This window comes from Pituophis catenifer, unplaced genomic scaffold (genome assembly GCF_029215685.1).
Source record: "Pituophis catenifer annectens isolate HBS135680 unplaced genomic scaffold, rPitCat1.0.hap2 SCAF_1, whole genome shotgun sequence".
NCBI classification, from domain to species: domain Eukaryota; kingdom Metazoa; phylum Chordata; class Lepidosauria; order Squamata; family Colubridae; genus Pituophis; species Pituophis catenifer.
Window position 1 is genome coordinate 22,023,404 of NW_027256881.1, and position 27,876 is coordinate 22,051,279.

Sequence of the window (27,876 nt, forward strand, 5' to 3'; positions counted from 1 at the left end):
GCTATTACTGTGTTTTAGTGAATATCTCCTTTTGTCGTGTGTTTAAAATTCTAATTATTTTGGCTTGATTTCTTTTGCTTTTTGGGTGTTTGCTTTTTTCTGTGTCCCATGCCTGTTTGGGTGTTGCGGGCTGCTGTAATTTTGTCCTTCCTTTGTTGTGGAAAATAAGAGTGGCTTCAGCTTCTTAATCGCTCAGTGACAAAGGTGGGGGCTGAATCTCTGCCTGAGTTTCTGCTTCTATTTTCTTGTAGGGGAATTTTCCTGCCCTTTTAACATCTTTAAATTTCTTTTTCTTTTCCTCGGAGAAGAGTGAACCATAACTTCCAAAGTGTGTTTTGCAAACTCCTCTCATTTAATTCGTTGGCTTTTCAGCGTATTTTGCTTATGTAAAAAATGAGCTCATTTAAGCAAACAGGTTAAGCAAGCTGTGTTTGCTTGCGTTTCAGGATACGTTTGTCCATGGTTAACAGTTTAGGAATTAATACATTCTCTGAGTGTACACGCTTCATGCAACTATAAAGCAACAGGGCTGGTTGGGCTTTCGTAACATGCCGGGCTGAACCCTCTGAGGCTAATCTGTAGTTTAGCGTGCCTGCAGTAGAAACGCAGCCCAGTGCCAGATATTAACATGGCGGTAGGCGGCATGGGCGGCTTGATGTCATCCTGATGCGCGAAGTGGGCGGTGCTTGTCCTTGGGAATGTCAACCCAGCGGTGAAACCTGAAGTGTCGGCAGCAGCAGAGCTGCACGTGGTTACACCGCCGAATTGCGGAGAGGTTACCTCTCATCCATCGCTGGCCTCGTGGTAAGTAGGAGAAACACCTCCCCGGCCAGAAGCTGCTTTTTTAGTGTTAGAGAAAAAGCTTTCCCTGCTACTTCCCTGATTATAGGCAAAGATGCTACACGTGTTTAGGGCTGTTTTTCTTTGAGCGTTTCTCATGAGCAGGGAATTTAAGTATGTCCTCCCCTACCTTTTGCTTCCTCGCACAGGTAGAGAGCCATGGGGAGGGGAGGTTGGGAATTCCATCTAGGTGGGAGGCATTGTTTTCCCGTTCAGCTACAAGGAGCCCCAGGCAAAGTTGGGTAGCAGGTCGCTTTGCTGAAGATATTGTGGACCCCTAAGTGAGAATCTATGCAATTGCCTGGATCCCCTGAGGCTAAAGAAATTATATATGTCATTCCCGTTCTGTGGATTATCTGCCTTTTCTGGCTGGGTGCGCATGGGGTGAGACTGTTAGTATGCCAAACTTTTCCTAAGACACATAAAATACACTTGCCACTAGACATATTCAGATTAGTGCCAATTGTCTCTGCTACATCTGTAACCTGTTTGTCCCTGTAATTGTGTCAACGGGTGTAATTTCTTTAGAGATGAGCACAGAAGCAGATTTCCACATTTGCTTGCAATATCTCTAAAGTAATTTAATTTTAGAGAAGGATATACAGTAAATCAAAGTCATCCAGTGAACTTGTAGGGGAGAAGTTGATTGAGAGTAAGGTTTCAGTGGCCAGCAAGTTTTTTCAAATTCAAACAATATAGAGGAGAAGCTATATGATGTTTGTGTTCAATCATGTGTGACTTTTTGTGACTGGATCAACTTCAGTTTGTTAGAATTACCTGTTAGTAATTGCTTCTTTGAATTCTTGTAAACTCATGTTTGTATCATCAATAAGATCTAGCTACTTATCTCTGACAATTATTTCTGATATTTTTCTGAAATGATAATCTTCTCCCCTGATCCCAAACTTCAGATTGTGTGTCCAAAATATTTAACCTTTAGTTTTATTGTTAATGCTTCCAGCAATCAGCCTGGAATTATTGCATCTGATATGGAATGCCTAGAATCTTGCAAATCTTGAGATATAGCTGAGCCAGATTTTAATTTGGTGGCTAGACTTGTAGCCTAATTTTGACAAACAAAAGGGAGCTTTGGTATCCTCCCCAATGAATTACCATCCTCTTTATATGTGATTTGGAGCTTGCAAGATGACGCTTCCTGGTCAGAGGGCAATTGTGAGAGTGAATCTCTGAGAAGGGACACTCTTATCTAAGTCAGCAAATGATAGAGGTTTCTCAAGAGGAAGCCAGCATATCTCATGCCCTAATTTGTTGACATGTTCAGTGTAGATGGAAAGTTTTGTGCAGAGTGCCCTTGACTAAGAACTTGCAGCTTGTCTCCAGTCGAAGTTCTGTATTTTGGCCTATGTTATCCTTAGAATGGGTGAAAGTAACCTATGAACTTAATTCGATGGGTATCAAGGCAATTAATCTACCGTAATATTGGAGATGCTATGTGACATTAAAGAAGGATGTGGCTATTCCTAGTGTAGTGGACTTATAGCGGTGTGACTGGGCATAGGTTTGGCATTATCGACCTAAAATAGTGTTTATGGCTGTGAGATTAAAAAGTGGGTTTTCTTGGATGAAGGTCAGTTTACTGAGAAGGGCAGTCTGGAGCATCTGCCTTGAAATTCTTCAACTGCACATAAACAAGTTGGCTATGTATCTGGCCACGTGCTGTCTTTGGAAGAAAACCAGTTCTCCATCTCAGAATATGTAATTTAGTAGAGAGCAAAATGATCTAGGGATTTCTTGAAGCAACTTATTTAGAGTAGGGGGATTGAACTTGTACTTGAGGTGCTGCCACTGAGAAAAGGGGATTGACTTTTTCTCCATAGTACCAAAGGCAGGACAAGAAGTAATGGGTGGAAGCTTGTTAAAAAGAGATCAAGCCTAGAAGTAAGGAGAAATTTTATGACCGTGAGAACAATTAATCAATTGAATAGCTTGCCTTTCAGAGTTATGATAGCAATAGTACTTAGACTTATATACCACTTCACCATGTTTTACAGCCCTCTCTAAGCAGTTTACAGAGTCAGCATATTGCCCCCAACAATCTGGGTCCTCATTTTATCCACCTAGGAAGGATGGAAGGTTGTCAACCTTGAAGCCGGTGAGAATTAAACTGCCAAACTGCTGATAGTCGACAGTCAGCAAAATTAGCCTGCAATACTGCATTCTAACCACTGCGCCACCATGCTCCATCACTGGAGGTTTTCAAAAATACTGGGCAACCATTTGACCAGGATGGTATTAAGTCTCATGCCTTGAGCAGGGGGTTGGACTAGAAGATCTCTGATGTTCCTTCCACCCTATGACTAGAATCCTTCCTTAGTGCTTTCTCCTTGATCCTCAAACTTTCAGTCTTTGGTTGGCAAGCCTTAACAAGCCATTGCCTATTTTGCAATTGCCTTAATCTCACTAACTATGCATTCAATATCCCTAGCCAGAATTAGCTACTGATCCTGCTTATTTTCCAGACTTGTTCTTCTCTGTTTAGAATACTTTCCTTCATGATATTTTCCCTCCCCAATTTTGTTTGCAGCATCAAAGCCTGCTGATACTTTCATATAAAGAGAAGAGAAATCAGTTGTGTAAACTAATTTTCTTTTTGTCTTCTCTAAAGGTCTTGCTCATTTAAGAGCTCTTGATGATTGCACAAAGTAAAAGCCCTTTACAGAATAAATCTATTTCTCTGCAGTCTTTCTGACTCTTCATTAATTTCCAAGGGAGTCTATTTTTGGCTAAACTTGAACTGCTAGATCACTGAGGCGATTTGGACCTAAGATTTTTCAAGCTACTAAGCCGTTTCCATTTACTTGGATTTTTTTCTCTATTACTAGCATATTATGCTTCTACTTTCTTTTCTCCACCTTTTGTCATTATAGATTGTATGCCTGCTGGGTCAGGCCTATCTCAGTTTACTTAGCAATTATTAATCATGCCTAGATGAGAATGTACCCAAAGGCCAAAATAACAAAAGATTCAGTTAGCTGTTAACACTTGGTTCATATTCTAAAATGCCAGAAGAACAGGCTACATAAATATTAACTATATTGGAACAATATGGTTATGTTTTTCTTCATTTTGTCATTGCTATGGGGAGGCTTCAGGGTCAGGCAGAGGAATCACTGTTTGTGGTTTTCCACAAAGGATAGGATGGTATCTACTAGTTCTGCAGTCAATTCACTATGACTTTTAACATCCACACTTGGCAAAGCTTGTTTTCTACTGATAGAGACTGGTAGAACAATAGCTGGATGGCAAATTCTGTCTTGTATCCTTAAATGTACTGCAGTCAGACCACGGAAGCCACAGATTCTCTCCCATACAAGGAACCTGTGAAGTTCTTCACAATGTAGTTATAAAAAAGAAATCTGTAGTCTGTCTCTGCCATGTTTGGACTGCTGTACCATTTGGGGCTCAAAATTGCTAAGGCAATTGTCTTATAATTAATGGGCAGAGGCTGTGATTTCAAAGGATGGCAATTACAGATAGTCTTCGATTTACAACAGTTGGTTTAGTGCAGGGGTGGGTTCTACTTACCTTTACTACCGGTTTGTAACGGGGCCGCGTGCGCGCTTGCTTGCTTTGCTCACGTGCATGCGCAGAAGCATTTTTTTTTAAATAAATTTTTATTGAGTATAAATATTAAAAAAGACATAACATTATACACAAACATTTATACAACATATACACAAAAAGATTATGATTTCTTCTTAAGCATTTTTTCAAAGTGACATTCTACAATTCTACTTATAGTATATTTCTTCACCTCTCCTTAATCTAATAACATTTTTTTAAAAATCGGTAATATTTCCCCCTATATTTTTTGTTTATTTCTCATTTTTAACCAATTATACCAATTATTCCATATTTTGTAATAATCTTATTCTTCTCTTTCTTGTATTTCTTTGGTTAACCTATCCATTTCAGCACATTCTAAGATTTTTTCTATTACTTCTGTTTCATTTGGTGTTCTTTCTTGCTTCCAATTTTTTGCGTAAGTTGTTCTTGCAGCTGTTAATATGTGAATTGTGAGATATTTGATATCTTTAGGATATGATTTGTTAAAAATTCCTAATAAAAATGTTTCTGGTTCTTTTTCTATCTGTGTTTCTGTTATTTGTTTCAACCATTTTTTAATGTTAGACCAAAATTTCTTTGCTGCCGGGCAAGTCCACCATAAATGATAGAAGGTCCCTTGTGTCTTTTTACACTTCCAACAGATCGGGCTATTTTTAGGCTGTATTTTTGCCAGTCTGGTTGGAGATATGTGCCACCTATAAAACATTTTCAGTTGGTTTTTCCTTGTATGCCGCTGCTTTCGTTAATTTTAGGTTTACTTGTCAAAGCTTTTCCCATTTTTCCAAAGGTATTGTATGTTTGATGTTTTGAGCCCTTTTAATCATTGTTTCTTTGACTGTCTCTTCTTCCAATTTATAGCGTAGAAGAAATTTGTAGATTCTACTAATTAATTTGTTTTCTGAGTCTAATATAATTTTATCTATTTCTTGTTTTTGGTTATGAATTTCATACGTTTTTATATGTTCTCTGTATTTGGATTGTATTTGAGTGTAAGTCCACCAGTCTATTTCTCTGTGTAAATCTGTCTCCAATTGTTGTTTTGTCTTTAATTTGCCTTGATAGTCAATTATATCTTTATATCTAATTATTTTTGTCTTATCTGTTAAATTTGGGTGTCTAATTGATTCTACCAGCAATAACCAATTTGGTATCTTCATATAATGTTGTTTTTTAATTTTAAGCCAAATTTGTAGTAATGAGTTTCTTATTGTGTGTCTTTTAAAATATGAATGTGTTTTGTATTTTTCATCCCACATAAAGGAGTGCCAGCCAATTTGGAGTTCGTGTCCCTCAATTGTTAAAGTTCTAGAATCCTTTAGTTCTATCCAATCTTTGACCCACGATAGTACTGCTGCTTGATAGTATACCTCCCAGTCAGGGAGTGAGGCGGCTCCTCTATCTTTTGTATCCTGAAGCAGCTTAAATTTTATTCGTGGTCTTTTCCCTTGCCATATAAATTTAGATGTTATTTTATTCAGCTTTTCAAAAAACGATTTATCTATTTTTATTGGGGTAACCTGAAACAAATATAAAAATTTAGGTAGAATAGTCATTTTGATGGCCGAAATTCTTCCTAGGAGTGAGATATGTAAATTTTCCCATTTTTCTAAATCTTTCTTTGTTTGTTCTAGTAGTTTATCATAATTATTTTCTTTAATTGCTGACGTTCTTGTGGATAACCAAATTCCTAGATATTTTATTTTTTTCCTTGTTTGGATTTGTATATTATCTGTCAATTCTTTTTGTTTGAGTTTCCGTAAGGTTTTTTACAATTAGTTTCGATTTACTTTTATTGATTTTTAGCCCGGCCACTTCTCCAGATTCTTCTATTTTTTGGAACAGATTAGGTATAGATTCCATAGGATTTTCTATCAAAAACACTAAGTCATCAGCAAAGGCCTGGGCTTTGTATTCTTCTCTATTGTTCTTTAAATCTTCAATTCCTTGATCTTCTCTAATTTTTTTCAGCAGGATTTCCAATGATAGAATGTACAGTAAGGGAGAGAGTGGGCAGCCTTGTCTGACTCCTTTTGTTATATTAAATTTATCAGTTATGTCATCATAATTATCTTTGCTGATTGGTTGGTATAGATTTCTGTTATAATTTTTCCAAATTTTTCCCCAATTTGCATATTTTGTAATTGTTCAATCATAAATTTCAAATTTTGATTATCGAAAGCTTTTTGGGCGTCAAGAAAAACCAACGCAGAAGCATTTTCATGATGTCAGGGTCAGTGGGTGGAGCCTCCCAGATAAAACAGTACGGGCGGAGAGCTAGGGCGTCTCTGACTTTCTCTCAGCCCCTCTGGAGCCGCCAGTGCTTCACCGGGTGCAAACGAACATGGATACAGTGGATACAGTTTTACTGCCAGTTCTATAGAACCAGTGCGAACCGGGAGCAACCCACCACTGGTTTAGTGACTGTTCAAAGTTACAACGGCACTGAAAAAAAGGACTTATGATGTGTTTTCACAATTATGACCGTTGCAGCATTCCCCATGATCAAAATTTGGATGTTTGGCAGTTGGTTCATATTTATAATGGTTGCGGTGCCCTGGGGTCATGTGATCACCTTCTGACAAGCAAAGTCAGCAGGGAAGTCAGATTCACTTAACAACTGTGTTACTAACTTAACAACTGCAGTGATTCCATTAACAACTGTGGCAAGAAAGATCGTAAAATGGTGCAAAGCTCACTTAACAACATATATTTTGGGCTCCATTGTGGTCATAAGTTGAGGACTACCTGTATCCCCTTCACACTGAGCTCTTGTTTCTCCTGGTCTTTCTTACATTACCTGAGAAGGAAATTTGGGTTATAGGTTAAGCCCTACATTTAAGGCTTTCCTATCTTTGCTTTATACTTTTTTCTGCCTCAAAGTCATTTTTTTCACTGTTTTATCAATCTAGGTTCCTTCAGCAGCTGTTGTCTAAGCCTGGATCAGGCCATGCTTTTGTCTCAATAATGTTGCACGTCGTTCTTCAACATCTCAAGGATTTCTTGCTTGGGTTCCATTTGACTGCATATTTCTTCACTGATGCTGAGGGATTGCTAATGGCTGAGAGAAATCTGCCTGGTTTTTTTTGTAGGTCCCAAGAACCATAAATGACATGAGTTACTTTAGAATACTTTCCTTTATTGTTCTTCACCTATAGACAGAATTTTGCCAGACTAAAGCAATTCTGAATAACTACAGATATAACTGGGAAGCGCTAGAGAGGAACTGTTTTAACCCTCTTTCTGCCAACGCTGCCCTCTTTGCTCTCTGGAATGCACCCCTCCCTCCTGGGAATCCAGATTACATTCCATCACAGTTTTTCTGTCCTTATTCTGCTGAAGGCTTTTTAAAAAAATTCTGGATGTTCCTTTTCTTTCTTGAAATTGAAATCTCTTCCATATTAATGAACTATCAGGTGAAAGTTGGCTGAAGAATAGGCTTTGGAGAATGGCTTCAGACAATCTCCTTCTGCTATCTGGACTCACAGAATAATTCAGAAAAGGTTTTTGTGATGGGATTCATAGAAGAAGCAGTATGGAAGAGAATGTTTATTTTTCCTGCCTGTTGTTAAGGCCTTTTCATCTTCCTCCATCAGAGTAATTTCAGAGCATTAATTGCCATATCTTTACTTTTCCAAGGAAAGTATTTTGTAGGCGCCAAATTACAGCACTCTGCTTATCTGTTTTGAAACTGGAATGATGGATGATGAAATATTTTGCACACCACTGAGGTCAATCATATGTCCCTCAGTGATAAAAGCTAGAGACAAATTGGCTTTTCAAACAGGGCAATTACATTCTTGTCGTTTTTTTACACATTTTTTTATACATAAGATACATTTTCTCGTAGTTATAAAAACTACAGCATACAGTATGCGTATAAAAGTTTTTGACATCTCTTTCTCTGGAACTTATCAGATGAAGTAATTGTGGTAATTGTGTTTCACGGCTATACAGATTGAAGATGGAGGCTCCCATAATTTAATACTTATTCATATTGATTGACGCAGTAGGCTTATACACAATTTATTAATGCTAGTAAAACTTAATTGGATTTTTTTTTTGCTTACAAGGAAAATATTCAGAAAACTAAGAGTATGGAGGGATTACCAGAAGAGAGATGCAGTTGACAAATTTTTATTTATTTGATTTGTTCTTGTCCCATATATGATTCTGGATCGTTTGCAACAATTAAAAGCAACCAAAACAATTAAAATATTAAAATAGAAACAGCAAGCATACAGCATTTTAAAAGCAACGTTAAAAACTCAGTTCAACATAATCACATCAGGTGACTACAACCATAGATGTGGACAAAGGAGATAAGCTGTGTAAACTGTAGAAAAGAAAGGAACAATATTCATGGTTCTTATGCCAACCTTTCTATATTAAAGACTTAGGAGAGATTTATTCATCTGCCTCTAAACTAGAAATAATTTTTATCCTATGCTAACTTTGCCTACAGTATTATTGCTGAACCTGTTTTAATTGTTTATAATTAATTGATCTTCTGAATAAAGGATATATAACAGTGATGGCAAACCTTTTAGACACTGAGTGCCCAAACTGCATGCCCGCGCATGCCTAAACTGAAAGGCGAACGTGCACATGCGCAGACATGCGTATGCACAGACACACATGCATGCGCAGCAGGGACCCGAAGACCAGCTGGCTGGCGGGAGATGGGGCATCCCAACACCTGCAGCATGGCGTTTGCAGAGAAACAAGCTCACGAAAGAAATGCCATGGAGATCTGACCTGAAGCGACAGTGTGCATGCCAGCAGAGAGGGCTCTGCATGCCACCTCTGGCACGTGTGCCATAGGTTCGCCATCACGGATATATAATATAACTTCCTCCATTTCTAGACTACACCCAAGCTCCGAACACAGAAAAGGAATCTGTCAGGAGTAGAAGTCCTAGTTCTGTGATGGCGAACCTATGGCACGCGTGCCACAGGTGGCACATGGAGCCATATCGGTGGGCACGCGAGTGTTGCCCTAGTTCAGCTCCAGCACGCAATCGTGTGCCAGCCAGCTGATTTTCGGGCCTTCCGGGCCCACCGGAAGTTGGGAAACAGGCTGTTTCCAGCCTCCAGAGGCCCTACAGGGGGGTGGGGAAGGCCTGTTTTTCGCTCTCCCCAGGCTCCAGAAGCTTTCTAGGAGCCTGGGGAGACCGAAAACGGTCCCTGGAGGCGCTACAGAGGGCGAAAAAACGGGCCCACCGGGCCCACCATTCCATCACATGCCAAAAGTGTGGGGAGCGTGGGGGGGGTTGTCACATGCACAGGGGTGGAGCCCATTGAATTATGGGTGTAAGCACGTGTGCGTGCAACCCTCCCATGCTCCCCCTGCTTTTGGCACGCGACGGCAAAAAGGTTAGCCATCACTGTCCTAGTTTATCCTTCATACCAGTAGTTCTTTTTTCTAATGGAGAGGGGGTTCACTGTAGGAAAGAATATTTTGTAATGCAAACTCGAATATGCATTTCAAAGTATTATATAGTTCAGGAGGAGACACTCTTGTTTCCTCTGCTTGTGTGAATGAGGCTTGAGAATTGTGTGTGTGAGAGAGAGAAAGGGAGGAAGAGAAAGGAAAGGAGGGAAGGAGGGAGGAAGAAGAAAACATTCAAGGGCAAGGAGCCTTGATTTGATAGGGTTATAACCTCAAGATAGTTATCTCACACATGCAACTAAATGGTACACCAAAATACCAGTTGTCTTAATTGGTCTACTGGATCTATCTTTCAGCATCTGGGTTGCTAGTGTCATAGTTGGCTGCCTTGGTGTGTGTACTGGCATATTTTATTAGGAAAAATGTGTTGAATGTATCTCCTGCTGACTCTTCTGACTGTTGTTTTTGGCTTGCCCAGACTGAGTACTTTGCTCTGACGCCTTCACCCCTGGTGTGCAAGTTGTCAACTCCACCCTGCCTCTGCTGTTGGGAGATGGATGGACCTTTGTGCAAAAGGCCAAAAGTGTTTTTGATTTGAAGGGGTTACAGTTGGTTGCCAGCATTTACCCTGCTTGGAAGCCTGCCAACCCTTGCTAGGTCAAGAAAACTTTCCTTGCTCAGTCCTAGGTTTTGAGACTCTGAGGTGACTGAATGAAGGTCAGAACAGTGCGTAAGCTGAGCTTTTGTTGGCATTTAAGATGAATGTCTCATTGAACATTGTATGCTCTGGCATTCTATTCACTTGCATTTTCTTTTCTTTCCTCCAGATTGGCTCTTCTTGATCATGCCAGCCTCAACAGGATCCCAGACCTAAAGTACTTGCTTGGCACTTTGGTGATGGGCTGCTGTCTGCATTTCCAGCAGTGGACAAAACAGAGCCTGGTGCTCTGGTAGAATTCAGTTTAGCCATTTGACCCATGATGGGTGCTTCTACATTATGAAAAAGAGTTATTAACAAGCTGGACTCTCCAACAGCTGGACTCGCCAACGGTTTCCACCAGCCACTACTTTTTCAAAGGTGTCAGCAATTGTACCACACCAACAATGAAGTTTACTGTGGCAGACTATGCTATTTTTGTGCTGCTGCTAGTCTTCTCTGCAGGGATAGGACTCTTCTATGCACTGAGTGGTGGGAAGCAGCGCACCGTCCAAGAATTTCTACTGGCCAATCGTAGCATGTCCTTCTTACCTCTGGCTTTTTCATTACTTGCCACTTTCCAGTCAGCTGTAGCCATACTTGGTGTCCCCGCTGAAATCTATCGCTTTGGGACTGAATACTGGTTCCTTGGTTGCTCCTATTTTCTGGGCCTTCTTATCCCAGCTCATGTCTTCATCCCAATCTTCTATCGCCTGCGACTTACCAGTACATATGAGGTAAGTGTTGGGCATGGATTCTATGGACGTAGAATATGAGAATTGGTGCCAGCATGTTTAATTATATTGAATTTTTTAGCTTTACAGAAACAAATAATATTTTTAGAGTATTGTAAGCTGCCTCAAGGAGAGAAATGTTTGAAAAGGTAACATACAAGTTAAATGTTTTGGACTGCCTGGGGATGTCAACATAGTGCTTTTCAGTAACTCCCTAAAGCAGTGATGGTGAACCTTTTCGGCACCAAGTGCCCAAACCGGAACATGCGTGCGAAAACTGCAGCCCCAGAAACCCGAAGACCAGCTGGTTGGTGTGTATGCGCATCCAGGCCACCTGTTATTCTGGTTTCCGGTGCGTGCATGTGTGCCAGCCAGCTGGTTTTTGCGTGCACCAGAGCCACGGAAACCTGAAGACCAGCTGGCTGGTGCACATGCACACGCTGGCCACCTGGTCTTCGGGTTCCCGGCATGCACCAGAAACCCATCCTGGAGCGCTGATCTTCGTATTCCCAGGGCTCCGGCATGCGCAAAGGTCAGCTGGACAGCGTGCATGTGCGCATCATAAACCAGAAGAGCAGCTGGCGGTGGCGCATGCACCCACAGAGAGGGCTCTGCGTGCCACCTCTGGCACGTGTGCCATAGGTTCGCCATCACAACCCTATAGTATCCATGTGCTTTTTTGAGATCATACAGTAGTTGCTTTGTGATCCTGAGAAAAGATAGGTTTAGAGGAGTTTAAGGAGTTTCAAATAGATAATGTCCTGCATTCAGACGTTGCATGCTCTGAAGCATCTATGGCAAGATTTATTTAATATAGCAATGACAAATACCATAAATTTATTCCGTTTTATGGCCAAATTACATGTGAAACTTGCCAAACTATAAAATGGGTCTTGATTCTTAAAAAATGATGACAATTTTGCTTCTTCCTAGAACTACTATACCTATAATATATTTGCCATAATTATTAGTGAGAATAAGAATATAAGTTGGTTGCTTTTAAAATGGTTATGATCGTTTTTGGACTTTTGTATTAAGAGTTAGACAATCAGATTCCTGAAATTCATTAAGTGTGAGGCTCTGTTCCCTGAGCCATTATTTTGTATCCAGCTGTGTTCTTTGGTTGGTGGAACTCAGTAATCTTCATTTTTTTTAAAAAAGTAGATCCTACAAGTTTGAAGATTGCTACCTCGAATGTTACTTTGCCTAATATTACAGAACCATAATTGGTTCTTAAACCAAGCAAAGCAGCAGCAGCTCCTCCAGTTTTCCTAGGGCAGGGGTCAGCAACCTGAGCACGCAATTTATTGAGCTTTTCAACCCCCGGTAGGCCAACCATGGATAAATCCAAGAAAAGAAAAGTTTCAGAAGAAAACAGAACATTTAATTCAACTACATATACTAGTTTTGTGGCCGCTCAAGAAATTGTCAGGCACGGGAAGGGTTTTGTGGCTCCCAGTGTTTTCTTTTCTGTAGGAAACGAGTCCAAATGGCTCTTTGAGTGTTTAAGATTGCAGACCCCTGTCCTAGGAAATAGCAGGTTCCGGGCCAAATACTGCAGATTCCCTATTTGCAATGGAGTTTTCTTTATCCCTATTGTCAAAGCAGCTCAAAAGGAAAAAGAAAACAAATATGGACAGGTTTGGGATTGAGTTTATTATTTAAGAACTCATCTTTGGACCCAATGTTTGTACATTTTGCTATTTGACCTCTTGATATGAACAGGCTTGTAGGAAGTTATTTAATTAATTATTTGAAGGTCTATCTGTATGGTTAATAAGAATCAACACTAGCTTGATGGCAGATACCGGTAATCAAAAATGTACCTAATTAAATGATTTATTAAACTGCCTCTCGCAGTTTATGACTCTGGATAGTGTACCTTACAAAAGGGAAAAATTGAAAATTATAGTGTAAAAGCAGCAGTGTAAAAAAACTTTCAGTTCTAGTCTTTTCCTTGCAATCTGTTCTAAGTTGAACACTACTAATTTAATTTTCCCCAAACAAGACATCAATTCATTTGCACATAGCTTTTAAGTTGAATAGCTTTTGTACTTTTCCACTTGCTTTGGATACCATGATGACAGAAAATGTTTAAAATAACTGAAATCCTGATTGAAAACATTGTCTTTAGACTGAAAGCAGAGTTCAGCCTGGGGAAGGATGCCATGGGCTGTATGTCTAAAGACAAACTTACTCCCTTTCCCATCTTCACAAACCTAATCCAAATATAGATACCCTACTATTCTATCCCATCTCCCTCTCCCTCTAGGTAGAGAATATCAAAAGAAGTAAACTGTAATTTGGGTTGGAAGACAAATGTGGAGCAATAGCATCTGCACCAAATGGCAAAATTTTAGCATGGGCTAGGAAGAATGTCAGGAGAAATAGTTATATCCCTTCCCCCAAGAAGTTTAGGCATTTGATCACTGATGAGCACCTGTGTTTTGATCTTACCTTGTTTTCCACGGAGCCAAAGTCTTGACCAAGATAAGTTTATTAGGGTTGCATCTACCTGCCTTTCCACAACTTCATCATTTTGCCTGTTCTGTTTGCCCTCCCAGTATCTGGAGCTGCGTTTCAACAAGGTGGTGAGACTATGTGGAACAGCCACCTTCATCTTCCAGATGGTAAGTACAGAATTTATCTACATTGTTTTTTGGGCAATGAGAACAATATTTTCCTCCTTTTTTGATCTAGGTGCTAGATTTCCTGTCTAAGTGTGTGTTTTGGCTCTTTCCCCCCTCATCTCCTGATTCCTTATTTCTCTCTTCGCTTTGTAAATTCATTTGCATCTCTAACCAAGGATAGGCTTCCTACCCTATTCAAATGACACTCCTGCACATTTTTTGAGTCCAGATATCAAACTTTATTTCCTTGTGACATTTTTGGCTTCATCAAACTCTTTCTGGAGTACCAAGGCCTCATCCTCTTCCTGTTGTCTTATGCTCTACAGTATAGGGAATATGTGGATTCAAATCTGCCTTGCTGTGAAGGTCACTTTGTTTATTTTATTTGTAATCCACCTTCATTATTTTTACAAATAAACAGAGGTGAGGTGAGCAATAAATAAAAGGCGCTATGGTGGTGCAGTGATTAGAATGCAGTATCGCAGGTTAACTCTGCCCACAGCCAGGAGTCCGATCCTGACCGGCTCAAGGTTGACTCAGCCTTCCATTCTTTCGAGGTTGGTAAAATGAGGACCCAGTTTGTTGGAGGCAATAGGCTGACTCTGTAGACCGCTCATAGAGTGCTGTAAAACACTATGGGTTGGTATATACCATATTTTTTGGAGTATAAGACGCACCAGACTATAAGACACACCTACCTTTTTTGGTGAGGAAAATAAGAAAAAGAAATCTGCCTCTGCCTCCCAGCAATTTACCTCCTTGCAGCAAGCAGCAGAGGCCCGTGCAAAACAGCTGAGAGCAAAACAGCTGAGAGTCGGGAGGTCAATCCAATCAACTTGTGCTAAGTAGGCTGTGCTGAAGCAGAAAGGAGCTATTTCTTCTTGCTGCTTGCTGCAAGGAGGTAACTGCTGGGAGGCAGAGGCCAAAGGGTGGGGGCCAGTGGGTGGATGGGGCTACATTCGGTGTATAAGACACACCTAAATTTTCACCCCCTTTTAGGGGGGAAAAAGGTGCATCTTATACTCTGAAAAATACTGTAAGTCTAAGTGGTATTGCTATTGCTAACTTGTAACTGTAGCGCAGCATATGGTTTTTTTAAATCTCTCTTTTATGGCATTTGAAGAATGCTCAAAGTATAATTGTTACGAAATGACAACCATTTTCTGACATTTTGAGGTAGAGAGTAGGTAAACATTACATAGTAAGTCCTTCATAGCATAATTTAACAACTCCTAAAATCTCTCACTAAAATTCTAGGGCAGGTCACTTTTTCAGTCAAATAATTGCACGGCTCTTGTGAGGGCAAAAAGTAAGATTATTTGATGGAAAAATTGCATTAAAGTACATTACACAATAATATATTTTAAATGGTCCCTGCGGTCTGTTTTTCCCTCTCCTCTCTCTAAATCTCAGGGGAAGATACACCTTGAATATTATTTGAATAAAGAACTTATGTAGGTATTGGAAGGAGAAGGCAATAGACATGGGTCTCCTTATTTGTCTTTCCTTCTACCTTCCTCTGACCTGAGGGTCATAGAGCCAGCTGTGGTCCAGCAACATTGGTACTGATTTTGTCCCCATAGGTGATATACATGGGAGTGGTCCTCTATGCCCCAGCCTTGGCTCTCAATGCAGGTGAGTAAAGTGCCACATTCTTGAGGGTCCAATGAGGAACATGATGATCCATTTTCACAATGGGAATTTAGGGTAGGAAGTTCTTCTGAGCTACGAATTTGGGACAAAGATCTGCTCAAAGAAAGCTAGCACTCGTTGACCCAAAAGCCTGGTTTGGCCTCAATGTGAACAGATGAGGAACATTTCTAGCTTGCTGGGAAGAGGCTTTCAGCAATTAGACCCTTCCCTGACAGTTCTTTCTTGGTTGCAGTGACCAATTTTGACATCTGGGCTTCAGTGCTGACCATAGGCATCGTCTGTACCCTCTATACTGCCCTGGTGAGTAATCTCTTGAAGAAAAAGGGATGGGACAGTTTTTCCCCTTATATCACCCCAACTCCTTGCTATTTGTCCTTTGTGAAGATCTAGCTTCTGTGTTGTGAGGATTCCAAATTCTCACTATTTTCATCTTGCTACCCTTATTGACAGCAGATTCTTTCTCTTTGTAGGGTGGACTCAAAGCTGTGATCTGGACAGACGTGTTCCAGACATTTGTCATGTTTGCAGGACAGGTGGCTGTGATTGTAGTGGGTACTATTAAGGTTGGCGGCATAGGTCGTGTTTGGCAGCTGGCTGATGAGAAGGGCAAGATATCAGGCATTGAGTAAGTGAGGGACAAGTTTTCTTTCCTGTTTACAGAGCAGTAACTGAAGAGCACTCATGTTTGTGCTCCCCTAGCTGCAAGCAATTTAGTTCATGTGCATACACATGCCTGATGTTCCTATGACCCTTGACTTTTCTCTTCAATAGTCTGAATCCTGACCCTTTTGAACGACACACCTTTTGGACTCTGGCTTTTGGGGGCGTATTCATGATGTTGGCTCTCTATGGGGTAAACCAGGCTCAAGTCCAACGGTATCTAAGCTCCCGTTCAGAGCGCCAGGCTGTGTTGTGAGTGTGACACTTGTGGGCTACTGGGAGGGTTGGGGAATTACCGTGCTGGGTGTCTCAAGAAGCTCTGTAGATGCTTCGCTTGGCTGAGTATGGAACCAGGACTTGGGATGGGAAGATGATACATTTAGCCAAGAGAAAGCAGATGTTTTTTTTTTTTTTTTTTTAAATTTGATTTATATGCCGCCCTTCTCCGGAGACTCTTTAAGCAATAGCCTTCATTCTTTTGTATATTTTATACAAAGTCAGCTTATTGCCCCCACAAACTGGGTCCTCATTTCACCTACCTTAGAAAGGATGGAAGGCTGAGTTGAAAAGTGTAACTAGTTAAATTAACACTGTCTCTTCTTTTCTTGTTCCCTTTAGGTCCTGCTATGCAGTGTTCCCTTGCCAGCAAATTGTGCTCTGCCTCAGCTGCCTCACTGGCTTAGTCATGTTTGCTTACTACCAAGACCATCAATTGACACAGGAGCAGCTCAACGCTTCACCTGATCAGGTTGACCAAATTCTTACATGTGCACAATTTGGAGCTAGCATGTGCAACAAGGCTTACGTTATTCTCTTACTCAAGCCTTCTTTTCTGCACTTGCTGAAGGGTGTCTTCCTTCCATTCCCATATTCACACATGTGCATGCAGACCTCCAGCCTAACGGGGAAGAGAAAATGTCTTGTTTCACAGAGACTGGCAGAAATCCATGCATGATGAAAAGTGAATGTGTTCACCCTGAAATCTGATGATGGGTAACAGTGATATCTTCAGGTACTTTGCGATGTCCTTTCACTTGTGTGCGCTCCTGGAAACGTTTTGCTTGCTTGCTTTGCATCGCACAATGCCTGTGGCAGTCCTTTGCACCGATCTGATCCTCTGTCCTTTCGTCTTTTTTTCTCACCCGACATCCTCCTTTTTGCAGATGGTCCTCTACTTTGTGATGGATGTGCTTCAAGATGTGCCTGGCTTGCCTGGTCTCTTTGTAGCTTGTCTCTTCAGTGGCTCCCTAAGGTAAGCCCTCCTTTCCTTTTTGGACCTAGGATCTGGGCTTGATGTAAGGGGGCCTGGTTTACATAGTCCTCCTATCTGTCTCAATCCTCTCATCTCAACAGCACCATCTCTTCAGCCTTCAATTCACTGGCAACAGTGACCATGGAGGACCTGATTCGCCCATATGTGGCCAACATTCCTGAGAGTCGTGCCACACTCTACTCCAAATTGTTAGGTGAGTGATGCCTGTCAAAGTGGTCAAATGCAGTCTTAGGGCATCCTCTACTTGCCAGCATTCAGTTTGGCTCCACTGTCTTGATATTTTCTCTTCCCAGCTCTGGCCTATGGTCTTCTCTGCCTGGGCATGGCTTATATCTCCTCCATGATGGGTCCAGTGCTACAGGTAAGGAGTGATCATTAGACAGGAAAGCATGTGGAGAAGAGGTGTCTCCCCAAAAGATAGGTGGCATTATGAATTGTCAGCTTTACAAGGTAGACCCGATCAGGAAGACTAGAATTATGCTTTACTGAGATTAGGCTATAGTAATAGATACATGCAAGTCTGCCTGTATTTTCTCTCTCTTTGTTATAATCCAGGAAGTCAGGAGGGACCCAGTCTTTTTTTTTAATACTTTCTCCCCCACCCCCCACCCCTTAACACCTGCTTCTTCTGCTCTTGTTGTTCTGATGGCTTCTGGATGCCTTCTCCAAGGTCATCTCAATGACTTCAAAGCAGTTCATTGCTTTGAAGGTGTTACAGAAATGTGGTTGTTTCCCTGGGATATGAGATTTTCTGTAGTTTTCTTTTTTGTGAGTGAAGGAAGCCTTTTGTAATTATGGTTCACAGACTGATAAAGGTTACATAATCGGCCATCTGCAAAATTCTCCATTATCAATATGTATATACTTTATTGCAGTCTGTGACCAATCATGGCAAAAAGATATAAAACAATATGAAAGGCATATTTTTTTCATAGATACAAAAATGTAAAATTGACAGCGTTTTTCTTTGTGGTAGCTCTACGAAATTGTAGTTCTTAAACATTTTTAGAATGTTAAAGTTCCAACCTAATAATATAAAGCAAATTAAATCCTCAGAACAGGGTAGAATGTCTGTTAACAAATAATAAAATTAACTAACTCAACAGTAGACAATGCCCCTTTGGAGAGCAAGCTTGCTTTTATAATTTTAAAGGATGTGTTCCTTCTATAGCAACTTGCACTGTATCTGTCCCCATAATCTATCTTTGTTAAGATAACTCCCATTATAATTGAAAAGACCTGTCTCCTCATTGGATCATAAGGCGTAGAAATAAAATTAAAACATCTTCACCTTAATGTACATATGGATAAATTTGTTCTCCAAATAATAGGATTATTGTAATCCTAATCTCTTCTTCTTCTTAAGAAATCTTGATAAAGAGAACTGTGGAAACTGTCTTTGGAAACAATCGCTTTCAGTTTTAGGCATCTGTCAAAGAGTATGATGTTTTTTCTCTGTTGGCCTTCTGTTGTTGGTGATATCATCTGCAGTGTAGAATCAAACTAAACTCTGGCTTCTTCATCAAAAGGATTTTATTGTAATGCAGTCCCAGATCATTATCTCAGAAAGGAGAGAAGCATTTTAGCCCTGTCATCTGCTTTTTTAAAATAATATATTCTTCACTGATTTTTCCTCTTGGATGCTGATAGGCAGTATCTTGTCAAAGTAACAAGTCAATCTTCCAGGCCCCCTTTTTCTTCTCAGAACATAATCCTTGCCCCTCCCTCCCATATTTCTTCTTTTCTTTTGCCTTCCTTTGTTACTTCCTTTTTTATTTTTTCGTTCTCTTTTACTTTTAGTCTTGCTCTTCTTTGCCTTTCGCCCCCCCTTGGCCCTTTCTGGGTTGACATGAAGGACCTAGGGGCTGAACAACTGGCCAGCTACTTGATGCTCTTCATCTTTTTCTTCCTCCTCCTCTGTTGCTATTCCCTGAATTGCCCAACCACATCTTTACAATCTACTTTCTGGCAACTTTGGGAAAGAACTACAGCAGCATGAGCCTATTGCCACATAGCAAGTGCTTGCAAAATCTGTGGCAATTAAAAGGTATGGAGGACTCTATCCCAAAGATATAATGCAAGTGTAGCAAATTACATTGTTTAACATATTTTACAAATTACATTACATACTTTTTTTCAGTGCAGTCACCACAAATTAACTACATTTGTGCCCAGTGTGCCAAATCGATATTTTACCTGGGAAATTATAATTCTGCCTTCTCTGTCTGTGTAGCTGCCACTGTATAAAGATGGTTTCCCAAAATTTGTTAGGGGTAACCCTTAACCAGCAGGGCCATGCTTGAGAGTTCTGAAAATTGAAGTTCCGTGTATTTGGAGGGCACCTAACATGGGGAAGGTTGCTGTATGGACCATAGATGACATCAAATGCACCAAATGCATCTTAATCAAATAGAGCTCTCCGGTGATATTAGTTGCCAGAATTGTCAGGAGGTAAGGAGGGAGTTTATTCTTCCTGATGCCCTATCAAAACATTGTGCATTGAACAATTTTTCTGACTCAGCCATTAGAACTCTGGGCCAGACTGGATTTGCTTATTTTAACAAAAGTATAGCATTTCTGTACTTCAGATACCTTATCATATTTACTGAGGATAAGCAGTAAAGGGAAGCGGTAGCTCAGTTATCTGTGTTTCATGCAATTCCCAGATTCAGTAAGGAGCATCTGCAGGCAGCACTAGATAGACCAATTATCTGATTCAGCAGAAGGCAGTTTTTCATGGGAAAACCCCCAAATCAGACTCCTCCTTTTTTCCCCCTCTTCTAAGGCTGCCATCAGCATCTTTGGCATGGTGGGAGGACCACTGCTGGGACTATTCTGCCTGGGCATGTTCTTTCCTTGTGCCAACTCTGTGGTAAGTGTTGTTATCCCAGCCGCTGGGCAGATCCTCATACCTATGCCCAATGTCAGATTCGGCATACACACGCACATACATGTACCCTTCACCTGGCAATACATCTGATGGAGGATGGTGGCAAGACAGGTTTCTAGTAGTATTGCCAAAGAAACAAGCTTACAGAAGTTCTGACTTTGGTGTGTATTATGCACAAACAACTGATATACTCAGGGAAGTATTTGCTGTTTGCTACTGTTTGCTACTACTCAAAAACGAAGTTAGTATGTGATGCAAAGAAAAAAAGTTGAGTCAGCAATGGGGCAAGAGAAGATCAGTATTCATCTAGCTGGAGTTGGCTTGGATGAAACTGCCCTGTCTCAATGATCTGTGTCATCTTTACAGAGGATGTTCACCTTCTGTCCCAGCTGCTGATCACAGAAGCAAGAGCCTAGAGCAGCCCTATAAAATACAGTTTGTCTGGGAACATTCTATTATTTTTTGTTTGTTTTCAGCTCCTGAAGGGAGAAAAGAGGACAGAAGGCGAATGTCTTTGCTATCTGATTTGGTTATCATTGGTGTTTATTTTTAGTTTTTTTTAACTGTAAAAAATAAACCAGGACTTTGCCAGCCTCCTCAAGGAAACTGATGAAGATGGCTACCCACTACCCACTACGCACGGTCACTCATGCCCTTGTTACTTCCCGATTGGACTATTGTAATGCTCTCTACATGGGGCTCCCCTTGAAGAGCACTCGGAGGCTCCAACTGGTCCAGAATGCTGCCGCGCGGGTGGTTATGGGCACAACTCGTTGTGCCCATGTGACACCCCTCCTGCGCGAGCTGCACTGGCTCCCAGTGGTCTTCCGGGTGCGATTCAAGGTGTTAGTTACCACCTTTAAAGCACTCCATGGCATAGGACTCGGGTACCTCCGAGACCGTCTCCTGCCACCAATAGCCTCCCACCGACCAGTCCGTTCCCACAGAGAGGGTCTCCTCAGGGTGCCGTCAACCAAGTTATGTCGACTGGCGGCGCCCAGGGGGAGGGCCTTCTCTGTGGGAGCCCCATCCCTGTGGAACGAACTGCCCCCGGAAATTCGTAAGATCTCCGACCTCCGGGCGTTTCGCTGCGCACTGAAGACCCTATTATTCCGCCAGGCCGGACTAACAACACAATAGCTTTTAAATTGGGATATTTAAATTTATTGGGGTTTTAAATCTGAGCCACTTTATTTAATTATTTTAAATTTTATATTGTTGTTTTGTTTGTGTTTTTAAACAGGCTGTACACCGCCCTGAGTCCTTCGGGAGAAGGGCGGTATAAAAATAAAATTATTATTATTATTATTATTATTATTATTATTTAACCAGGGCAATTTTTAATTCTTTTGATCATCTGCCACTGTTTCATAGGATTTATTTAGGGATTGCAGTAGATTCAACCTGCTATGGTGGGTGAACCCAGCCAGTTTATGTTCAGACCTTTTGGGGAATAAGCCTTTTTATGCATGTGGAAAAACCCCTCATACTTTACTCCTTGTTTCTCCACAGGGTGCTGTAGTTGGATTAATTGCTGGGCTGGCCATGGCATTTTGGGTGGGCATTGGGAACATGGTTATCAACTACCAGTCTGTGTCTCCTGATCCTACTGTTTTAGCAACTGATGGGAATCTAACTACTGCTGTCATGACAACATTGTTGACCTCAACAACAGCTCCAGAAAGGTAAAACAAGAAAGATGTTCTGTGGTCCAACATCTTCTGGGCTGAAGTAACAGGTTGGGAACATGCTGCAAAGTCCAACTTTCATTCTCAATTCCTGTCAAGTAGGGTATGCCTGACTCCAGGAATCTTAGGTGGTTCACTGCAGAATTCTATATTGTTTTAACTAAGTCTATAGAGATTCTCAGTCATCCAGGTCATAGTTGTCCCAAAGGTGCTTTTTCAGGAGGCAACTGGACTTTCTTGTTTTTTCTTTTGAGGATGTTTCGCTTTTCGGATGAGAAGACGTCCATATTGTTTTGTTAAGATAGTGGTAATAGAACAAGCCTTGCTTTGAGAAGCAATTGTTTAGGACATGTAGGGAAGAGATTCCTCTCCAAAATGTTACTCAATAAGTTTCATCAATGGTCACAGCCTGAACCTACTTGCCTTTTGATCCTTCTCCAAGAGAAAGTTCTCACCTTGCCCTGCTTCATTTTTTTAGCAAGTACTTCAAGTATTGACTTATTCACAATTCAGAACATTATCCAATGTTTGTTTAACTGAAACATTGCCTCCGCAAGATGTTTAGCTGTCCTGTGCTTATGCCGTATAAATTGCAAGACATGTTCCTCTTGGATTTTCAGCAATGCTCTTATTCCTCCCCTAAAATCATGTTTATACTAGTGAATGCTTGAATTTTGATAGGTTCAGACTAGCCCTGACCCTAAACGTATTTGCACTTTACAAAAAGTAACTTTTTTTTTAACTTCTCCAAGCTATGTTTCCACTTTTGGAGGTGCTTGCAAATATTGGATGTTTCTTAATCATTCTCTAGCTAATTCTTTCTAGTTCTTGTTATCATCTCTTTCTCTTCCTATATTTCTTCCTCTCAAGTCCATTTATTAATCTTTTCTTTTCAGTGGATCATTTTTATTATTTTCTTCTATAATTGTTAGGCTGTCCATTTATGAGCAATAATTAAACACTATATAACTTGCTTAGAGAAAGAGCCTTGTGAGCAGCATAGTTCCTGGTTTCAAACCCTCCTTAGCTATTTATTTATAAAGCTTTATAGGCAGCATAATACCAAGATAATAAATCATCAATATGGAATTGCATTTAACAGAATAACAGAACAGAACAATGAAAAGTTCCTTAGGGGGGACTTGTATAAGTGAAAGTATCATGAATTAGGGTTAAACATCTCTTTTACCATCTTTATCATAATTACTATCCACTTACCCTCAGGCTCGAGAGGCCAGAATCAAATGAGGAGATCTGGAAGACAATTGCATTGATCAAACTTTATGGAGGAAAGGCAGCCTTTGACTGCTTTTCTTGTAATATATAAGTGTTAGCGATGGCAATTTTATAAGATCATTGTAAGAATTGGAACATGCTATTAAAAGTTGCAGTTGTCCAGATTAAAGAGTAATCTAATCCAACATCTTGTTTTTCACAATCGCCAACTGAGAAAAGTTCAGCGATAAGATGGACCAGTGGTCTCTCATGTATTTGCTCTGCAATAATTGGTTTCAAAACATTTCTCAACTTGGAGACTGCATCTATCACTTTAGCTAACAGCCACTGATAGATCTGTTCCTTTTGAGCTTCTTTCTCATTTTTTGTTAACTCTATGTGACTTTCATTGAGCATGTTTTCTGCTCCCCTACTGCATTTCTAAATCAACCTGCCTTCTTTGAGCTAATTGCTGCTCAAATGTTTGTTTTGGGACATTAATTCTTGAGGGACAGAAAATCGGGCTGCAATGGAACTGGGAGAATACAGTGATTACTGTATAACCTAAAAGAAGCTTGTGGAACTGCCTCTTTGGGATTCTGGCTTTGTTCCACCACTTAGTCTGAGGAGATGTTTGAATGGAATAGCTCTTGACATGTATTTCTTTGAATTTTTTCTAGGCTGACAGGGTTGCGGAAGTTTTACAATTTATCATACATGTGGTACAGCGCACACAACTCTACCACAGTTATTGTGGTAGGACTGCTAGTCAGTCTTCTCACTGGTATGTAACATGTTTAAATACATAGGATCTAGAACTACCATCCAGAACATAAATAATCCCCAAGTATATATGGCTATACGTATATACATGCAACTTGCATGGAGAGGCCATCAAGAATAGGTCTTGCTGGGAAATTGATCTTGGATATTCAAACATAGCTTGCCATCATTTTACATAGTATCATTACATCTGCAGAGTGGAGAACTTGAAAAGAGTGAGGAAGTATCTCCTTTTATTTCCATGTGTAAACTGCCACAACTGCTTATGAAAAGAAAGGATGCAAATGTCAGGAATAAATAAAATGAATAAAATCAGGTTTTGATATTGGTAAAGATCGAAGTCAAATGTTTACAGTGCTAAGAGATGGCTTAAAAAGCAAAGAAGAAGGGTTTGGTCTTCCAGTCAGTGCACCTCGTTATAGGAAAGCTAATGTCTTCCACCTAGCTGATCTACAACTCCCACAAATTCTTACCATTGGTCATGTCACTGAACCTGATGGGAATAGAAATCGAAAGCATCAAAGGAAACTAGGTTGCCTAAATCTTGTCTTACAAAGTTAGATTGCCTTGGGATAGCATTCTATTTAGTCCTTACCCAGGTGTGAGGGTTATGAGGCCTATGGCAACTCGAGAGCAGGCCTGGAATGCTTTATGAGTTGACACCAGGAATATTAGGGTTCTTTGTTTTCCTTGGTAGGAGATGTAAATCTAAGTTCTGCAAAGAGTTGCTCCCCATTCCTGATAACCTTACTAATGCTACTCCTGGACTCAGCAGGAACTGCCCTACAAGGTTTCTGCTTCCCCTCATATCCCTTGCTAACGCCATCTTTTTTCTCTCACAGGCCCAACACGTGGGAGGGATGTAAATCCCAAAACCATTTTTCTAGTGCTGCCGCGATTACTTTGCTGTTTGCCTGCAAAGTACCACAAAATGCTCCGTTGTGGAGTACGTGACCCTGCAGAGGTGAGATTTAAGTTTGTTAACCCAGAAGACAAGGAACAGTGGCCATTATGGAGGAGCAAATCTTAGTTCCACATTAAGAGAAACATCCTATCATTTAAGCACAATTTGGCAGTCAAATGCTGAGAGAGCATTTAAGCAGAGGCTGGATGGCCACTAATGAGGATTCTGTCATTTCAGATGTTGCATTGAGCAGAGACTTGATTAAAATTAGGCTCAGGGACCCAGGCATTTGGTGTGTTGATGGATACATTTGGAATTTTGAAAACGCTGTGGATGCTCCCAGAAAATGGCTGTCAGTTGGGTTTCCCTACTAGGAAATAAAGTAATTACAAAGCATCAATTTATTAGAATGTGGGCTGTAGAAGTGATGTGCCTGGGATGCCCTCTCCTTTGGAGTCCTGAATACAATGCAGTATTTTTCTTCCACATGACCCCGTTAGTGGACTGAAGGTTAAATAAAGCACTCATTGCAGAAAAGCTTTAGAGCAGGGGTCTCCAACCTTGGCAACTTTAAGACTTGTGGACTTCAACTCCCAGAATTCCTCAGCCAGCTTTGCTGTATGAGGACAAGCAAAGATAATTTTCTGGGAGTTTCCTAAGACAGCTTTTCCCAAAAAAGGGGGTTCTGTCCAAAAATGAATTTTCCTTGGTAGCTTGGACAACATCTCCTGTTCCTCACCTGGTTTCCTTCTTCATTTTTTCTGTGCTCCATTCAGGATAGGCTGTCTCTTCTCCAGCATACTGTAGTGCTCTCCTGATCATGCAGCCTTTCTGTATTGACCATCCCAGCAAACTCTTCTCTTGAATCCTCCAGCAATTCCTATCTCCTCATTTTTGCATTTTTAATTTTAGAACTTTTATTTATTTTTTTATCAATGTATAAAATACAAAGAAAAATAGGAAATTAAGGGAAGGAAAAAGAGTGAAAAGAAAATATGAGGTATAAGGGAAGAAAGAAAAAGGCATTGACTTCTGACTCTATTTAGCACAGTATGATAACATTACCACCTCAACTTTTTACTTTTACACATTAGTATATAAATGGCCATTTCTATAACAACAAATCTATCTAATCGGCAAAATCAACTTTCATTTTTTTTTTCATCACAAGCACAAAGTCCAGAAGTGATATTCAAATAAAAAACTTATATTCTCCTCTTTGAATAGAACAATCAATTTAACCATTACTGCTATATCTTCCTTGCTGTTGAATTAATATATATTTCTATTTGCACTTAATAATCTCTAAATTATCACCATTTATATTAACAAAATTCACTGCATTCTTACAGATTCTTTAACCTTAAAGGGAAAATATTTTTCATCCATTTTAAAACACTAAGCTTTTCTTTAAAAACATATCCAAAATTAAAACATTCTAATATATCTTTTTTTTAACTTTCTCTTAGCATGCATACTTGAAAGTTCACTTTCAGACCAATAAAATTCCAACTAATTCCAATTAACTCATTAAATTTAGATCATTCCCTCCCTCCACCCATCCCAGCAAACTCTTCTCTTGAATCTTCCAGCAATTCCTATTTCCTCAGAGCCTCCTCCTTTCCAGCAAACTCTTTTCGGATCCCGTAACCTCTTGGATTTAGTGGCTGCATACCTCATTGTTTAGTCTCTGCTTGTCTTTAGCTTTGTTTCTTCATATTTGATCAATTCCTGCAATTTCTCTGTGGCAGGGATTTTTAAAATAGTTTTGTACAAGTTGGAGGATGAGGTATGATAGTGCAGTGGGAACGTTACGATACTAGTGTGTTAAAAAGCAGTGTTCCAGAAGCCTTGAGGATAGTTGATCTTTGCTTTCTAATTTTTTTAAAGGATGCTAATTGCTCAGAGCCAACCTCTTTGGGAGTGGAGAAAATCAACAATGGTGTAGCAAATGGATTGACAAAAGGCCTGTCTTTGGGAGTCAATACAGAAGAAGTTGAAGCATCTGAAGGATTCCCCAGGGTAGATGGAACTCATACTTATGTCTTTCAGGAGACTGCCCTGTGAACTGTATGGAACAAAGATACTAGTGGGGAGGCACAGCAGGGATCTGTTCTGATCCAGGTGAGGAATCCTAGAATTCCTGGTACTAAAAACATTCCAACTCCTTGTCGTCTTGGCATATCAACTACTGAATCCTGAGTTCTCTTATAGAACCTTGGATGGTTGTCAGGCCAGTCAGTCTATCCCTTTTGGACAATGTTTGTGGAATGTTTTTTCCAAGCTTTTTCTCCTGCTCTTTCCATCTTATGTGCATGTGCCAATTTCTCTGAGAGATGGCTAGGTACTTCTTCCCCCATTGGACACTTCATGTCCAATGAGCCATGGGTGGGGTTTCCATGGTTTATTGCCCCTATTATCATCATTAAAGTTTAGATCTCTTTTTTCTACCTGTATTTATACCTTTTGTCAGGTGTAAAGTGGGGCTCATCAAAAAAAGCCATTTGACCTTACAATAGGATCAAGCTGCTATTGGGATCCCAGTCCCATCCCTCTGTCCCTTGAAATGTCTTGCAGCATCAAGCTACCAAAGGAAGGGCTGGAACTAGCCAATACAGGCTCTCCACAAGTCCAACCAGCAGGGACAGGAGAGCCTTCATGGATCCATTCCTAAGTCTAGCACTTTTGTGGGGATATTTTGGGAGCATAGGCATTCATATGTTCCTGGTGTTTCTTGCCACAAAAAATGTGACTTCTCTTGTCTTTAAGGCTTTGCCTGAAAGCCAGTTTGTTCTGTTTCTGTACTCTGTAATTTATGTCTGTGAGAAATGTCTATTTTCCTAATAGTTGTCTTTCTGATACTCAGCAATTATTTTTGTGGTTAGTAAAAACGATTATTGTTTATGTTTGTTGCTTCATATTTGCAGTTTGC

General features: G+C 40.4%; 1 protein-coding gene across 1 annotated transcript; it reads left to right on the forward strand.

The window, feature by feature from the left end:
* The first annotated feature begins 706 nt into the window (after positions 1 to 706).
* SLC5A6 (solute carrier family 5 member 6) lies at positions 707 to 27,846 on the forward strand. Its single transcript, XM_070946749.1, has 16 exons — positions 707 to 804; positions 10,645 to 11,251; positions 13,813 to 13,878; positions 15,462 to 15,513; positions 15,764 to 15,831; positions 16,002 to 16,156; positions 16,303 to 16,443; positions 16,810 to 16,939; positions 17,355 to 17,443; positions 17,545 to 17,657; positions 17,758 to 17,825; positions 20,250 to 20,336; positions 21,867 to 22,039; positions 23,938 to 24,041; positions 24,883 to 25,004; positions 26,835 to 27,846. The coding sequence occupies exons 2-16, from the start codon at positions 10,922 to 10,924 to the stop codon at positions 27,009 to 27,011; spliced, it is 1,875 nt and encodes a 624-aa protein (XP_070802850.1). The 5' UTR covers positions 707 to 804; positions 10,645 to 10,921; the 3' UTR covers positions 27,012 to 27,846.
* Positions 27,847 to 27,876: the final 30 nt, after the last annotated feature.